This window comes from Vespa velutina, chromosome 9 (genome assembly GCF_912470025.1).
Source record: "Vespa velutina chromosome 9, iVesVel2.1, whole genome shotgun sequence".
NCBI lineage: Eukaryota > Metazoa > Arthropoda > Insecta > Hymenoptera > Vespidae > Vespa > Vespa velutina.
Window position 1 is genome coordinate 2581696 of NC_062196.1, and position 19125 is coordinate 2600820.

At 31.3% G+C, this 19125-nt stretch overlaps 1 protein-coding gene across 1 annotated transcript; it reads left to right on the plus strand.

Annotated features, from left to right (window-relative positions):
• Positions 1 to 276: 276 nt before the first annotated feature.
• On the plus strand, positions 277 to 19112 carry LOC124951541. The gene is made up of 5 exons (XM_047500071.1): positions 277 to 996; positions 15531 to 15634; positions 17114 to 17308; positions 18074 to 18279; positions 18622 to 19112. The coding sequence occupies exons 2-5, from the start codon at positions 15541 to 15543 to the stop codon at positions 18778 to 18780; spliced, it is 654 nt and encodes a 217-aa protein (XP_047356027.1). The 5' UTR covers positions 277 to 996; positions 15531 to 15540; the 3' UTR covers positions 18781 to 19112.
• Positions 19113 to 19125: the final 13 nt, after the last annotated feature.

A 19125-nucleotide genomic window follows, 5' to 3' on the forward strand; every position in this document is an offset into this window, starting at 1 on the left:
ATATATATATTTTTTTTTTTTTACGAACGATCATAAATACGTATACATACATTGAATCAAGGAAGACATTTTTCTTTTCTTTTTCTTTTTTTTTTTTTCTTTTTTCAGCAAGCGATTTTGCACAATTAAAAGGCATTATAAATGTATATACTTACTTATAATGTATTTAAAAAGTGCGTATACGAAAGAGGACATTGCATCGACTGGCAATAAAAGACACGAAGTACGTTCAATACTTACCTCTCAACTAACTCTTTCTTTGTTGCACAACTGAACGTTTCTCGTTTGTTCCACGAAAAAGCTTCGTTACGGATCTTCTTCTTTTTCTTCCTTTTTTTTTTCTTCTGATCGTCTCGACAAAAGGAAACGTCGTGCAAAATAACGGCCATCGAATAGTCTGAGAAGTTAACTTTCGAGTATTGCCATTTTCATTGTATTAATCCGTTTTAGGTAATCCATTTTGAAAAGATTGCATAAATTGCCGTCTCGATAGGGTGAAAGGGGAATCCGGAGGTGATCGTCTCGTCGAGAACGGAATCCTCCGGTTGGCTACCTCTAACATGTGAGCAGTCTAGCGAGTTACAAAGAGAAAGAAAGAGAGTGAGAGAAGGACAGGTGGGGTTATTTCCCAGGTAGTACACGCACGCGATGCCCCGGACTCGATGCCCAGGTTCGATTTAATGGTGGGGGAAATTTAGGTTACTCGTAGCACCAAGGGAATGTGGGCCGACTATATACTGGCTCATCACGATCCTCCGTCAGTTCATTCCTTCTTTGTATTTCCAATTCGTAAGACCGATCTTCTTCAATCTCTTCCTCAACACTCGGCCTCTTTCTGTCAATCGTCGTTGGATTTTTCTTGCTTACGAGAAATACTTCCTGCCGATTTTATTCCCCGAACTTAAATCGTACAGGAAGAAAAGGAAAAGAAAAAAAGAAGAAGAAGAAGGAGGAGGAGGAGGAAGATAGAGATTTTTGCTGCGAATTTTTTTTCCAGTGAGTACGACTTTTATTATCTTCTTTTTTATTGCTTTCTTTTTTTTTTTTTTTTATCTTTTTCTTTCTTTTGCAAATAAGATTTACGTGAATTCTTAAGAAATTATGAAAGAAGATATTTTGTTATATCGTCGGTGAGAAAATTTTGTCAAGATTCGAATCGATTGCTGCTCCGGTATCTTTTCTCAACTTTGTTTATTGCGGATTTATTTGCAACTTCGTAGGATTATGTTAGATCAACTTATTTATCGTAAAATCTCGTAGTTTAATCTCGTAGTTTAATCTCGTAGTTTAATCTTCGTTATTGGTTTTGATTTTTCATTTCATAAAATTAGAATCCATCTGTGATCTTGATCGCGAAATAGCTTGAAATATTACGCACAGATATACATACGTGTTTTTCGTTGATAACTATATACGATGTTCGTACTTTCTTTTTTTATAAGTATATCATACATTTATTTTAAGTCTATGACGAATTATGACCTATGACGTCTTCCTATAAAAAAAAAAAAAAAAAAGAGAGAAAAGAAAATAAAGAGAAAAAGAAATTTGCATAGACGAATGTCTATTTAAATGTCTAAAAATAAGTTTTGTAGAATATATTTCTTTCTTTTTTGTATAATTTAAATTCTTCGATTGAATAAAATAAGGATTAATAATAAAAAAGTGATTTGTTGAATTATATCAACTTCGTTGAAAAGATGTCAATAACTTTACAACTCGTTAGCTTTGCGTTGATCAGGTCCGGAACATATGATGAGATTCTGGTTCCATGTGCAATGATCCGCTTTAAATAAGATAACCTGATATCGTAAGCTTTGCTTCCATATAAAAGAAAAACTTTTGAGTTTTCATCAAAATTCTAATTTTTTCACTGCTCGTAAAAATAAAACGTTAATATATTTTTGAATAAAATGTAGAGAAGAAGGGAGAGAGAGAGAGAGAGAGAGAGAGAGAGAGAGAGAGAGAGAGAGAGAGAGAGAGGACAAAAGATAGGACTCTCTTCTGTAATTTAAAATATTAATAATTTTTAATATATTGAAGATAAAAACAAGTTATAGAATGTTTTTATCTCAATATATATTATTTTGTTATCGATAAATTTTAACGCATTTATTATAGTCAAAATTATATATTACAATACTTTATTTTTGATTATCTAGAAAAATAAAACAGTGGAAAAAATCAAATTCAAAAATCAAAAATCTTTTTGTTCAAAAGACAAAATTTGTATACAATATGTATTTTACATCATTTTGCACAGATACATTTCACCAGTTACTTTCATGTTGTACAAATTCGACGGAAATGATTGATATTTTAAATAGCACAATGTAAAGTATCGCATATATATATATATATATATATATATATATATATATATATATATATATATATATGTAATTATCAATGACTCGTTACATCACGAAGAATTATATGTAATCTGAACGCGTATATAAAAAACCCATTAAGAGAGATTTTCTGCGAAGACAGTTTGTCAATGTCATCTAAAAAGTCGCTAAACATATACTTTCTCTAGTATTCGATAAAAAAAGAAAAGTAGAAGAATAAAAAAAAAAAAAAGAAAAGAAAATTCAAAAGGAAAAAAGGAAAATAAAAAAAGCGTTAAAGAAATTTCACTAATACAAGTAAGATAATAAGCAAACATGCAACTAACCGTTCGTCCTTACGCAAGAAACTTTAGGCTCGTTAAGAACCGATTGCGTATGTATCTTCCTAAGAGAACAAGTACATAATCCATAGTTTAATGTTCCTACTTCGTATACATATCAACGTATGTACATAGATGCAATAAGTTTGCTTATAGCAACTTTCGAGAGCAAGACTTTTGACCGTACGCCTCTTGGTTTTGCGAAATCAAATGCTTCTCTCGTTTAAGTCTGCTTAACCATAAGCAATGTTTTTATCTCCCTCCTTCTATTCATCATTCTACACACACATACACACACACACACACACGCGCGCACACACATCTATATCAATGTGTATATATATATATATATACTTTCGCGAAAGTAAACTCAATAAATTATATTGATTCTTTATTGCAATCTCTCTCCATTACGAAAGAAATATTTACTTTCTTTATATTATTTTGAAATCTTTCCGAAAATATTTAGAAATATGTATGTTTATTCAAAAATTTTTTCTTCATAGTTCATTACGTTATTTTTATTATTATTCTGATTTTAATTTAAACATTTTTTTTTTTTTTTTTAATCGGTAAATTCAATGAATTAATAATTCTATTCACTTGTAAATAGAATTTTTCTTTGGTATTTACAATAATATTTATTTTTTCTCAATTATTTTTTTATTTTTTTTAAAAGGTAATATCAAATTCTCCCGACTCTTTTGATCGATTATTTAATCCTTGTAGAGAATAAAATATTAAAAAGCATTTTCGTGTACAATAATGGCAAACCATGTTCCACAGAAACGTTCGCAGTAGTATGAAATTATCGTCTCTCGGATTAGTAGGGTGTTTCTAATTTATATGCCTCCGACTCTTTTGTTCTCCTCGTCTAATCTGCATACAATGTCAAAAGCTTGTCGTCAAAACAATTAGTCACGCGGCCTGTTGCGAGAGAAGCGCGAACGCTTTCCATATGGCGAGTACTCATCACCGAAACGATTTGTCTGCGAACGTTCACAGAACTCCAAGTATCTGAGTGACGATTAATTAGCTCGAAGAATTAATTAATTTCTCTTTGAGATTAATTAATTTCTTATTTCTAGTATTGAAATGACGTACAACTCGACTACGGTGACTTTTCATTGAGTGCCCTCAGCTCGAATGAAATATTAATTTTTATATCATTTTTCATTATTTCGTTTATTATAAAAATACTTGAAAGCAATTAATTTTTTAAATGCGAATAATTTTTTTTAGATAAAACTATTTATTAACTATAGGAGGAACTGTCAAGCGTTGAATCGTCGCTGTTTGTTGTACCGTTGCTTCTATGGTAAAAAACGGACCGGCATCTCGGCGTTTATTCGGAACGCATCCGAGCCATTCTTCTTCGTTGCTTGCGGCAAAAAGTTCGAACCATGAGCTCTTGGTCATCGTTACGCTTCCATTCGCCTTCGGTTACGTCGGAATTCGTTTGAAAATTGTTCCCGAATGCGCGACCGACTCTCCATACGACGAAACACGTTCGTTCTATTAATTAAAAATCGCTAATCTACGTGTAATGATCTTTTAATGATCTCAATTCACCTTTACCTATTTCCTTACGTAAAATTTTTTTTTCAATAAACAATCAATAAAAAAAAAAAAATTAGATCAAGTTTGTATTTTCAAAAAGACATTTATTTTAATACTAAAATTCTTATTTTTAGACAAAATAAAATCCTTATTAATTTGATTCATATAATATAATATAATAAAATCTTGAAATATATAATATAAACATAAAACTTTCTCTCTCTCTCTCTCTAATTCTCTTTAACGAGATTAAGTTGTTAGTATAATATATTTTTTTTTATAGTTAAATTTTTTTTTTTTTATTTTGTAACCTAGATCGATTAATTTTAATACTATTTTATTTTAATTTAATTTTTATAGTTTAATTTTTTTTTCTTTTTAATTTTGTAACCTAGATCGATTAATTTTAATATTATTTTATTAAAAGAACGATCACATTTATCCTACATAGATGATGCGTGAACGAAGAGATGCGTGAAATTGGTGGCGATAAAATTAAGAAGGATGTTCGTAAAATGACTTGGCACATTAAACGAGTAAGCCCTTTTAATAGAGTAGACGAGGAGAAGCTTCTCTTAAATGCGAGTTTGTATATCTACGTTAAGTTCGTTTCAAATCGTTGCGTTGAACCAGGTAAAGTAGTAAGCCGGCCAGCTAACGGTTACACCACTCTTACAGCTACGCACACAAGCTTACACACGCAGACCAGGAACGATCGTGGCCGATCTCTCCTTCCGAGAGAACTGTCTTGTACGGTTATCATTCTCATTCACGTTCTCGCAGTCACATTCTCATTCCCATTCTCATTGTCATTCTCATTTTCTTAAACGACGAAGACGAGCTCTCGCGAACTACGAATTCGAAAAGATTTTTCTATTTTTCCTTCTTTTCTATTCTTTGTCCCTTCCCCGTCTGAAAAAGTCAAAAAAATTTTCTTTCAAGACGCCATGTTAAAAGCACGTTAGAAGGATAAATCCAACTGTCTTTTATCGTTTACGATTCATTCCAAGTCCGCAAACGTCCGGTCTCTATCTGAATCCTCGAGAGGTAGAAAGGCGTTCGAACGAGGTCGAAATTAAATGTCGTCGGTCGACCTTGTAAGGTGGGCCATCGAGAGAGACTTCCAATGTTCTAGTTCGCGCTTACTTCGTTCAGAAAGTATGCGGATAGATCTTAATTATCACATATAGATATTAATTATATAAAAAGATTTCAAGGTCTTTATATTCTCTCAATCCCTTTCTCTTCTTCTTCTTTTCTCTTTTTTTTTTTTTTTTTCTATCGAAACGTTTCTTCCTTTTCCTTCTTTCTTTTTTTTTTTTTTTCTTTCTTTCTCACTGTTCAATTAATTTCATAAAACATTAAGAATATTTTTTTATATTTTTCATTGGCTCGATATATATTATTAAATGATATCTTTAAAATTACATTGCGGAAGCTGAAATTATTAAGAAATTTGCATGAAATAACATTCGCAACGGTACAAGTTTGAAGATCGTTTTTTTTTTTCCGATTCTTTTGATGAAGAAGAATAAGAAGAGGAGGAGGAGGTGGTGGCCCGGGGCAATGCACGTGTCGTTTCGAGATCCATCGATCTTGAACCGAGAGAGGAGAGATATCTGAACTAATGAGCCGATTCTTGAACAACTTTCCTTTCTATTAATGTAGCGCATCGTTCGACGAACGAAAACAAAGTTTCGATCTTCCTGCTATCTCACGTTTTCGCTAGACTAGACTTCCTCTTCTTTTTACTTCATTGAAAGAGATTTTTCGATCCATAGGAACTTCGAAGTTAGTTTTCTCCGACTCTTCCTCGTTTTCTTATCGATGTCACATCGTATAAGGAAACGGGATCAAAAAAAAAAAAAAGAAAAAAAGAAAAAAGACAAACAAAAAAACAAAAACAAAAATCTTGCCAACTTTTTCTTCCTTTTCTTCATTTTTTTCTCTCTCTCTCTCTCTCTCTCTTTTTTTTTCTTTCTCCTTCCTTTTACTTCCGTTCTTTTCCTTTTTCTTCGAAAAGCAAAGCCTTAAAATTGAACTTTCGTTCGAGTCCGTTTAAATGCAAATTTTAACGAAGACAAGAAAGATGAAAAAAAAAACATAAAAAACAAAAAATAAGAAAGAGAATTAAAAAAAAGAAAAAAAAAAAACATAAAAAGAGAATAAAAAAAAGAAGTTGAAATTATTCAACGGTTTAGAAGTCGTCACCTCGTTCCAGGTCGAAACTTTCCTTTTAAAAGTGTTTTGTGAGTGTTATAAGTTATAATTTTCGTTCTGTAAAGTTTGCGTCGCTTCAACGAACGAGATATCGTTGCTTAACGCTTTACCGATCGTACTTGAATAAATTGAAGAGTTAGAATTATTTATCATTTTACTTGTTATATATTCATTCTGATAATAAAACAAAAAGAAAAGTAAAAAATCAAAGGCGCTTTGAGTAATCATCGAAATTATTTCTTTTCTTTCTTTTTATTTTTTTTTTATTTCTTTTTTTATTTTTCTTTTTTTTTTGTGAAAAATATTAGAATTCACTTGTAAACCGAGGGAATCGGATTTCACAAAGATAAACTAATCAAAATTCAAAATCTTAACGGAAACGGATGTTCACTCATATAACTGGTAACGAAAGTTTGTTACAGTATGCATTTTATTTGATCTCGTCGCACTTTCAGGTAACAATGTTGTTGTAACTAGTTTTTCATGACGGTAATCAGGGAGAAGATTTCGTCATAAGTTGAAACGGAAGTCGCGTATTTTTTACGAGTAATATATTTTTTGAATTGTAATTACAAATTGTGTAATTAATGTGCAATCTTTCTTTTCTAATTTAAAAAGTACATTGTTACACGTATACATTCATACGTTCATTTTCTTGTAGATTTGATTAAAATTTGATAGTAAAAGAAAAAGAAGATTTTTCACGTGTCAAAAAAAAAAGAAAGATAATAATAATAATAATAATAATAATAATAATATTAATAATTACAAGTACGGATCGAATATTTCGAGGAAATAATTTCTGAATTTTCTGTTACTAATAATGAATTTTAACGTTACGCAAGTATATGTATATATATATATATGTACATATATACACATACTCGTACACTCATATGTGTATATATATATAGTAATAATATAGTAATAATAATATTCTCAACATCGTTAATTTTTCTAACAAACTTCCCTTTCTAACGCGTCTTAAGCATACGTCTCTATAGATTACATTAGATTTTTTTCCCTTGCGTAATCCTGTCTTATGTAATTCCTGTCATCACTGTAGTTATTTCTGATCATTCGTCTTATTATAACAATCACTATTATTTAACACCTCTATCTACATTCTCTTTCTCTTCGTTTCTTTTTTTATTTCTTTCTTTTTTTTTTTTTTTTATTATCCCGTATTTAAGCAAATGATATTACTCGCTATTTCTTTGAATCTTTTAACTTATCTTCCCATCCTTATTAAAGTACTCTTTCTTTGTATTTTCTTTTCCTTTCTTCTTTTTGTTTTTCTTTTTTTTTTCTTTTTCGACGTTGTATAATCTCAATATGAGGACGATCCTACTTATTTTTGTCTTATCCTCCTCATTATAAAGATAGTAATCATTACTACAGCAAGGATCTTCTAGCTTAATTAACGCGAACAACGAAGAAAGCTAAACCGTTTTGCACGCTCGTTTGAGAGCAAAGGAAAATGGATTCGCACGTGATGAAACCAAACGATACGTTCTTTCCCAGCTCTTTCGAACTCGTTCGTTCAAGAAAATGTCGTGTAAAAGGATTTAACGCATGTCACGCTCGTATGCACATGAAACTCTATGATATATGATTAAAATGGCTCTGTGCCGAAGAGAATCGTTGTATCTATTTGAAAAGAGAAAAAAGAAAAAAGAGGTGGAAGAAGAAGAAGAAGAAGAAGAAAAAGAAGAAAAAAATACCTCACGCTATTGTGCATGAAAAACGAACGACTTCGAATAAGCTCACGATTAACTCGGTTTGTCGTATAAAAGACACGCTCTTACTATCTCTTTAGTAATGCTTTGAAATAAGAAAGTTTTAATGGTTCGTTCGACGATCGTTATTTTCGTTTCACTAAAGTAGAGGATGAAAGAAATTGAAAGGGAATCGATGTCTGTAACATTTCTTTTTTTCTTTCTTTCTTTCTACTGAAATCTATTCGATATAATGTAAGATTGTGCGAAAAGACATTACGACATATATAAAAAAAAAAAAAAAAAAAAAAAAAAAAAAAAGCAAGAATGATTATCTTCTTACGATAAGATATATCATAGAAAGCTGAGTGCAAAAGACTCAAACACGTATCACTTTATGATCCTTAATGCGAAGTGGATAATAGATGTATCTATCTTTCTTTCGGAAGATATGAATTAATGATAATAATAATATTTTCAAACAAGATCGTAGGATCGTTCGTCCGATGAATTACAATTTCGATTTCTCTTTCTTAATGGGGGAAAAAAAAAAAAAGAAAAAAAAAAAAGAAAAAAAAAAATAATAATAATAATAAAAAGGAAAAGAAAAAGAGAAAAGGATAATTGAAATCATACTAAATGCACCAAATGAATTTGTGTATTAGGATCACGAACGTCGTCGTCGTTATTTTCTAATCAAATTCGACGATAGGACGAAATTTAGTATTTGAAAGTTGTTGGACGAGAGCGAAAGACTTCGATGACTTTGGAGAAAGGCTCGAGAAAGGACATTGAAATTTCTATACGTGGATCGTGATCTACGCGTTAAAATAGTATCTATACTGTTTTAAATCGGTCGTCGTCGAGACGGCCAGTGTTGTCGATCCTAATCTCTCGACGGTAGTACGTCGCTTTGGAAAGGCAAGAAAGGCTCATCGAAGATTCAAAGGAGTCAGGAGAGAAAGGCTCGATAGAACATTTGCCAAGAATCTTTTACTAGTATGTCTTTCCTCTAAGACGATCGGTTCTACCTTCTCTTCGTTTCTTCCTAGTCTTACGGCTAAACTTCTTAACTCGAACGTCAACAACAACGAGTTTTACTGTCGGACGCTCACCTAAGGCCGGTAAACTCGACTCGCACGGTCTTCGTGACACTCGTCGTATCACGAACAGTTTAGAAAGTCTCGTCCTCTCGTTCTCTCGTCACCTCGGATATATCCATCTAGGATATGTATACCTATATATATCGTATATGTATAGAAAGGTACTGATTATGTTATTGCATTCGAGTTCGAGGAAAGTCACGGATTTTTGCAGTATCGTCGAAGGGAGAAGTAGAGAGAGAAAGAGAGAGAGAAAGAGAGAGAGAGAGAGAGAGAGAGAGAGAGAAATAATAAAAATAAGATATAAAAAATTGTGGTTTATAAAAAAGAAAATGTACATTCTTCGATTCATCAATTTAATATAAATTATGATCAATATAATATAAATTATGATTAATAGAAATATCTAATATGTATTTAAATATCTAGATGTATAAGCGCGAGTATATATTTTTACATTTTTAAATCCATCTTTTTTCTTTTTTCTTTCTTTCTTCTTTTCTTTCTTTTTTTCTTTTTTTTTTCTTTTTTTTTTTTTTTACTTAAAGACGATTTATTTTTCAAATTTTCGGGGGAAGAAATGAAATGTCTTTTCAATTAACAAATTTACGATCGGAAAAATGCAACGATACCATTTACAAAATCTAAAGAGATCCATTAGCATTAGAGAGGAAAAAGTCGTACGATTTTCAGACGACGCGAGCTTCAGATAGTCGTCGATAAGCCGAGAATATACGATGATGGATCGTCGAGTTCGGGTCTTTCGAGGAGATGTCGTTTCCTTCGAATTTTTCACAACGTGCGACACCGGGTTACAGCGATCGGGCTTCATTCCCGATGAATTTCCTTCTTCGGTTGGAACGTACACGTAGTACGGAGTTAAGATAAAAAAGCACAAGTTTGCCCGTATATGTACCGCCGCCCCCTCTTCTCTTCACCTTCCTCCGATATGTGTACGTATCCTTATGTAGGTATGTATGTAAGTACTTACGCCTTCCGTGATTACATGAGTCTGTTATGTTCCCGTCAACTTTTCGAAGAGAGTTAGTTTCTCTTCCCGTCGAGTTTGACACTTCGTTCGATTTGTCCTTATAACGGCTTTCATAGAAATTTTTTTCTTATCTTTTTTCTTTCTTCTTTTTTCTTTTTCTCTTTTTTTTTTTTTTTGTTTTTTTTTGTTTGTTTCTTTTTTTTTTTTTTTTTGTATACATCTAATTTAAGCTCCAAAGAAAATAAATTACGCGATAATTTCGTATATGGAAATATTACCGCGTGGAACGAATAAATAAATTATATCCTCTTTTTCTTCTTTTCTTTCTTCTTCTTCTTCTTCTTCTTCTTCTTCTTCTTCTTCTTCTTCTTCTTCTTCTTCTTCTTAAGAATTTTCCCAAAGATTTCATTCTTTAACAAAGTAGTAAAAAGTTATTCGTACGAATTTAATCATTAATAATCGTACATATGACGGATTAAAAATAAGAATTGAAAAACTTCCTCGATTGAGCTTTTGATGAAATTAAAATTATAATTTATATGTGATAATTAATATAAATTTATAATTACAAAAGTCTAAAATTTTTTAAAACCTAAAATTATAAAAAATAATATTTTAGAAACGACATAGGAATAAATTTGTTTTGGTAAAAGATATTTTAAAATGTACTTGGTCATCGGGTCACTGGGATCCATCTGTCTCTTTCTTTCTTCTCTCTTTCTCTTTACGTAGACGTTTAGAATGTATACGTGATTAACGAGAACACACACGTGCATATGTACACACGCACACGCATACACATATACATCATTAACAAGTAATCTTTTCCTGACCGCGGTCGTGGTACCATCAACGCGTTTTGCATTGGATAAACTTGAAACGACTACGAGACGTATGAGCGAATCGCATGCATACCACGTTCAGTATGCTCGTGTACGTGTTCGTGAAAAAAAAAAAGAAAAGAAAAAGAAAAAAGAAAAAAGAAAAAAGAGAAAGAGAGAGATGGAAAACTCTCACCTTACCCGTCCTTTTGTGCGACAGTTTGCGCGTTTTAGGGGCTTTAATTTCCGTACGAATAGGTTCGATCGAATTACGAGACGAAAATTCGAACGAACGACGATGAGATTTTTCCATCGAGATTTTTGTCGTTATTGAATAAAATGAAACAAAAAAAAAGAAAGAAAAAAAGAAAAAAAAAAAAAAGAATATGCGACAGTAATCTTTGATTTAATTGAAAATTCCTGTTTTGAACATAAATATTAATTGAAACATAAATATTAATTATTATTTAATTACTCATTAATTAATTATTTATTTAATTATTTATTGAATAATTATTAATTAATTAATGTGTTTGTTTCACTATCGATTAAAATTAGACAATATATTTCATCCTATGAAATTTATTATATTAAAACGATCGCAAGTGCAATAAGGTAAACTTAAACGATAAAAAGTAGGTGAAAGATAAAGGTATATCGTATATAATGTTCTATAACGGTATATTCAACTAATACCATACGTGCCTTGCTTTCAAGAGTTGCGAATTATATATCAATAGGACATCGCCCCCATTCATTGAGACTTAGAGAAAAGGAAAAAGAGAGAAAGAGAGAGAGAGAGAGAGAGAGAGAGAGAGAGAGATTTTATATCGTTTGTTTTTTCTCTTAGCAGAGAAAACATCGTTTGAAGATTTTCTACTATTTCTTGGAGATATTTTACGATTTATAAGGTTTACTTTTGTTGTGATTTTCACGATCCAAAATACGAAATAGTGAAGAGAGTTGCTCGTGAAAATTCTCTCTCTTTTCTCTTTCTCTCTCTCTCTCTCTCTCTCTCGCAAATTTCCACGTTTCGAGTCAATCTCACACGTCGTTGAAGTTCCAGCATCCAATCTTCGATTGTCTCTCTCTCTCTCTCTCTCTCTCTCTCTTTCTCTCTTTTTCTTCCTCTCTCTTTCGAAGTGAATGCATCGTGAGAAAATAGCGAAAGATAAGCGCGAGTGAATTGAAGAGTTGTATCGGCTCGCAACACTCACGGAGAAAGCGCAAGTACCGAACATCGTACCATGATTAAAAGCAGACAGAGAAAGAGATATATAAGGAAGGAAACAGAGAAAGAGAGAAAGAGAGAGAGAGAGAGAGAGAGAGAGAGAGAGAGAACAAAGTACGTATTTAATGAGACAAACCATCTTCTATCTCGCTCTTTTCTACCGAGCATTATAAAAGCGTGCGGATCATTGAATGCGTGGGAGTTAGCAAACTCGTCTATATCTTCCTCTTCACTTCCTAGTATTTCCTCCTCTAATACGAATAACTAGCATTTTTTCACGAATCGATCGAGAAAATCAAATTTCTCTATAAAAATATTTCAATGGAACTCATCACTTTTTTTTTTTTTTTTTTTTATTAATTCAAGACCAATGTCCTGATATATATATATATATATATATATATGGTTATCGTAAATATAATATAAAATGAAAGAGAGAAAAATTGATAATTTCAACGACGATTCTATAGTTAAATATTTCAATGATGATTAAATATTTCAATGATAATTAAGCCGAAAGTGATTGATGAAGTTGTTGTTGGTCTCGAACGAAAGTTTTGGACGGTAGATTAAATTCCGTGTTTTATGTTAATGTCACTTTTACGAAGAGGGTAAAGAAGAGTCGTTTCTTACGGTTCTTTAACCATAAGATATATGAGAATTTTTCTTAAAGAGTATAAAGAATACGAACGTAATATAACGCTCGATTTAATCACCAATTGTTTATGACATACTGCTATTAAGCGAACACGCTATATTAAATATACTTGTTATTATTCATTAGAAAGATCTCGATTTAATAAAATAATGATTAACGATTTCGAATTAATGAATCTTAGCGGAATTCTTATATCACAAGTATACTTTACAAATAGATAATGAATATAATTTATTTTTATTGTCTTGAAAATAATTGATGTGATGATAATAATTAATGTTATAATGCGAACATATTGCATATAAATATATAAAATATAAAAATGTTTATGGTTAACCTTAATAAAGTTAAGGTAGTAGAAAAGCTCGATACGTCTGCGACGTGTTAACTAACGATACTGGAAGGAATTTCATTTTTATAGTGTTCTTACGCGCAATTTAATGTTTCGACGCTGAGGTTAATGTACCTTTGCCTTTCAGACTGGTTTACGAGTACTGAGAATGTAAGAATACGGACGTACGTGATCATTTGAACCTGACATTTACGGTAACCGACGTGAGAGTGATCAACCAGTACTTCGTGATTATTTCAAAATCCAAACTGCAACTTCCTTACGGTCACGTTCATCCTATAATTTGCGAGTTTAAGATACTACATTTACGATTTTATGAACCGCATGATAAATCCGATGATGAATACCAAGAAATATGACAAATATACAAAACTTATGAACCGCAAGAAAAAGACCTTACCGAACCGCATAATAAATCTGACGAATATCAAGAAATATGATAAATATATCCAAGTTATGAGCAGGTAGAAATGAGACGTTATATGACGTCATGATAAATCTGACTAAAGTAAAGAAATATGATAAATATATTAAAGTTTATTAACATTAATCATATAGTGTTTCTTTTTTTTTTTTTTTTTTTTTTTTTTTTTTTTTTTTCTAAAAAGGTTATCTGATGATAATAATCTAAATAACAGAGTAGTTATAAAAAAAAGGTCGTAGAAAATATTTATCAAATGATTTAAAAAATAGCAATACAATAATCGTTATGTAGCAGAAATATTTTTATAATAATTTTATAATATTCGTTCAATTTCACTTCGGACCGAAATAAATAAGAAAATGTAAAGAAGGAATCTCAACGATTATACAGTGGAATCTTAGAAGCCATGAACGATCGAACTATACGTTAAAGATTCGCTATAAACCGAATGATAGCGATTCGTAGAAAGTCGTTCTCGGTTCTTCACCAATGAAAGTCATTAGTAAAACGATCGGAGGCTATCTCGATCTGTGCGATGCGTGAAATCGATCCTTGATCATCCAGCTTCTTCGTCTTTTTCTTCTGTTTTTCTTCTTTTTATCCTCGGGCTCTACTCTCGTCATTACCCGACAGAATTATATTTCAAGTCACGTGTTCTCTTCCTCGATCGAGATTGGAATTGCATCGGTCTTATCCGTATAAACCATTGAAATAAAAAATCTCGGAAAAAATTTGAGAGCGAAGGAAAATTTAATCACACATTTATGTATATTTATATATATATATATATATATATATATATATATATATATATATATATATATATATATAAATCAAAAAACAGCAATATCATTTTTCTAAATATATTTTCTAAATATATTTCTAAATATCATATATCATTTTCTAAATATATATATATATATATATATATTTCTAAATATAATGAACTATATTCTAAACATAATAATTATATTCATATTTAACTATAGTTAAGTTCATTATCAATATGAAACTAGTTTTAAAATATCCTAAATTTTTTAATTTTTAATAATATATCTGATCGATAAGTATATGCGATCATCCGATATTTTTTATATCTTAGTATTATAAACTTCTGATCGAATATTCTCCAAAATATTTCTTAACGTCTCATTCAGTGGAATATTTTTATCAACATTCCTACGTTATCTTTTCTTCTTTTTTTTTTTTTTTTATGTATATATCTCGCTTAAGTTGCACAAATTATTTACTTGATTGAAATTGAATTGGAAATTGGCAAAATTAAGATTCGATGTTGCAATCGGTAATTCAGATGGAATTTCTATCTTCAATGGAATTCGAGACCAAAAACGGTGATATTACGAAAGACGGTAGCCTGTTATCGATATGACGTAACGGAGACCCATCGATATATCATAATTTTTTTTCTTTTTTCTTTTTTTCATTTTCGTTTGCTACCACCTTTTACTTTTATCATAAATATCAATCGTACGTTTCATAACGTAATAGCTCTTGAATGAATAAATTTTGAATGGTAAATTTAATGATTACATATAGTATTACATGAAAAGATGATAATGTTCTTAAAATTCATATCCGAGTTTATAGTTGGAACGTAAGTAATGTGAAATTTCATTCAACTAAGAATAAATTTAATTCAAAAATTTCCCGAAATTTACTTTAAATTTAACGATTTAATTTATCTCCCAATGGAACAAGCCAAAAATATCATATCATACACGAAACGTACATACTTTCTTTTTTTTCTTTTTCTATTCAAGGTTTAGGAGTATGAGGATTATCGTCTGTTTGCTGTTCCTCGGCGTAATCGCCGTGAACGCCCAGCGTCGATTGTCCTTGCCGGATCCACGAAGTTGTGCGAATCGTAAGTATTCTACATAAAATTTTATAATAGATTTTCGAGGGGATAAAGAGAAAAGAAGAAGATAAAAAAAAAGCGAAAATAAAATAGAGAAAAAGAGAACTTTCATTTCAGATGAATGAAATATAAATAATATCTGTGCTATATTATGATACAATTAAAAATATTTTATTAATGCTTTAGAGATCATTATTATATTCGTTCGATTAATGGTTAATTATAAAAAAATAAAAGAAAAAAGACAATGATGGATAGAAAGTAACGTTCCGATCGATTACAACGTTTCGATACAGCAATGATATCGGACAATCTTCACAACCTAGATCCCCTTCGATTTGAGAGAGAAAAAAAAAAAAGAACAAAAAAGAAACTTTCGCGAATTTAAAAGAAATTTTTTTCGAACGAAGAAACATGAGAGTCTGTGATTTAGAACGGAGGTTCTTAAACGACGATAGTCACGAAAGTATCCATCTATAATTACGATTTAAGTATGCGTCGCGTTTCCCGGCTGTAATAATATTTCATTCGAGTTTGAGCACTTTATTGTAGTTAAGTTAAATGTTTTGTGCGACGATTAAAGAGACGTAGTTAACCCTAACCAACTGACCATGGCTAATCGTAGGGATTTTGCTGCAGTTATTCACTGCCCCTCTTCTCTCTCTCTCTCTCTCTCTCTCTCTCTCTATATATATATATATATATATATATATATATATATATATATTTCTTTCTCAAGTTTTATGTATATATATATATATATATATACATTTTTCTTTCTCTTCCTTTTTCTCTCTCCTTGTCTATCTCCCTTTCAATTTCTTTTCCACTTCCGAAGGTTATATTTTATTACGTGAGAAAGAGGACAAACTATCGGGTAGAAAAAATCGAACATCCATGTAAGTATTTATGTCGGTAATTTTTACATCTCTATTACCTTTTTCTTTTTTTTTTTCTGTTTTTCTTTTTCCAATCGATATAAATTCGTTCATTATCGATTTGTCCTATATTATGATAGATCGCTAAATTATTATCTATTCGTATTACTTCATCGAAACTTATTGAACTCTTTCGTTACTCAAGCGTATAGTAACTATACTCAGACAAGAAAACAGAAATCATTGATCCACGGATATGGCAATCAAGTGTTTCAACGAGATGTCTCGTCCTTCTCCGCTTTCCTAATCAAACGTATCCAAAGCCTTTTATTGATCATTAATGCGGTCGACTTGAGACAGAGATGGTAGCGCAACGAATTCATGTTTTTGATGTAAACGGATTTAACGATCGTTTTACAAAATATATAGTAACTTCAAAGCTATTTATATGATATAGATCATCGATGTTTAAAAAATAATATAAATAAATAAATAAAAGAAAAGAAAAGAAAAAGAAAATAAACAGATCGAAAAGGAACACATCGATTATTGTATTTAAAAAAAAAAAACAATGGCAATCTTGTGTAATTATTATCTCGATTCGCAGGCGTTCGTCATGCGAGTTACAGGGACGCAAGGGGTGTCTCTCATTCGTACTTCTTCAGTTGGGAACATTTGCCAACTAGAAGCCTCGAGGTGGACTGGCTTGATGCTCGTAACATTTGCCGTCGTCATTGCATGGACGCGGTATCTCTCGAGACGCCACAGGAAAATGAATTTATCAAGCAAAGAGTAGCCAGAGGTAAATTTATGTGAACTTTGTGTAACATACGATTCGTATTCGATGGATACATTCTCATTTAAACGTATTTTAAAAGACAAATTTCAGCTTTCGTTGATAAGATTTTATTTTCGATAGTAAATCTTCATTTCTCGTTATAATATTCCACGAATTACATTGCTAGGAAAAGAGAGAAAAAAAAATTTCTTTCGTAACATCCAACGCATTCGTAGGGTATATCTTTTGAATTAAATTCTCTCGTGTTGTAAGAAAAGTAATATTTGTGTTACGAGATAAATTTCAAGTACGTATTTCGTAACTCACGTAACATACTCGTTTTTATTGAAATACGTAGTTCACTTTCACCAAAGTCGTAAAAAAATGAAATTAAGAGAACGAAAAATGGTATCGCGTGTATCGGACTCCCACGATGTATTATAAAATCTCAAAATGATCTTTTGGGTAATTTAAATCGGATACGTGAGAATAAAAAAAGAAAAATGAAAAAAGAAAAAAAGAAAAGAAAAGAAAAGAAAACGAAAGGAAGGATTATAAAATTAGAGAAAGATATCCCTTTAAAATGATTTACACTTTAATCGACATTTAATATTACATATTATATATATTTGCTGTATCAAAAGTTTTCTTAATATAATATAAATGATCATAAGTTGAAAATTATCATAGATTTGGATTCATGCGAAAAGGTAGAAATTAGATTTTCGAAGTGAGGATCGAATAATTTCGAATCAAGGGAAATATTATTTAACGCGATTCCGTCGTCAGGAAACGTGAGATACATCTGGACTTCTGGACGTAAATGCAATTTTAACGGTTGCGACCGTCCCGATCTTCAACCGCAAAATGTCAACGGATGGTTCTGGTCTGGATCCGGTGCTAAAATCGGACCGACCAGCCAACGTAATTCTGGGGATTGGAGCCATACTGGTGGATACGGTCAGCCACAGCCAGACAACCGCGAGGCTGCTCAGGTACTGCGGTCTTTTCCATTCTCTCTTTACTTTCCCTTCGATTTCGTTCGTCCTATTCGCGTTCGATTTTCTCATCTTCACTTATCCAATTCTATTTGATTGAAACTCCTTACAAAAAGACCTTTCTCTTTTCCATTCTATTACCTTTCTTACGATCTATCGTAGATCGTATTTCATATAGGAAATATCCTCTGATTTTTATCAATTTCAACATGACACGACTTCATTTGTGTTCATGAAGAAGAAAAAGAAAGAAAGAAAAAAGAAAGAAAGAAAGAAAAAAAAAATACGAAGAAAGAGTTATCCCTTGAAAGATCTTGATTTTAACATTTATCATCACAGGGTAACGATGAATCCTGCCTGTCCATTCTCAACAACTTCTACAACGACGGCATTAAATGGCACGACGTTGCCTGTCATCACGTAAAGCCATTCGTTTGCGAGGACAGCGATGAGCTTCTGAATTTCGTCGCCTCTCGAAACCCGGGAATCCGTTTGTAAAGGTGTAAATGCATTCAACGAGAGACAACCCAGACGAGATCCCACAACGGACGATAGACGCGATAATTAAGATAATGTCATTTCGCGGTTATCCCATATTGCCGTTTATTTATGATTTACTAACCGATAATTTTTTATTTACGAAATTTGAGACTCTTTTAATCTTTTGTGATTCGTCAAGAGACAAAAAAGAAAAAAAAAAAATTATTGAACGATTAGATAATAGAGCACATATACGAAGTAAGGTGGCGTAGCAAAAGTATTATATATATATGTCATCATTTTGTACCTTTTCTTTTTTCTTACATAAATATATATATATATATAGTTTATAATGTATCCTTC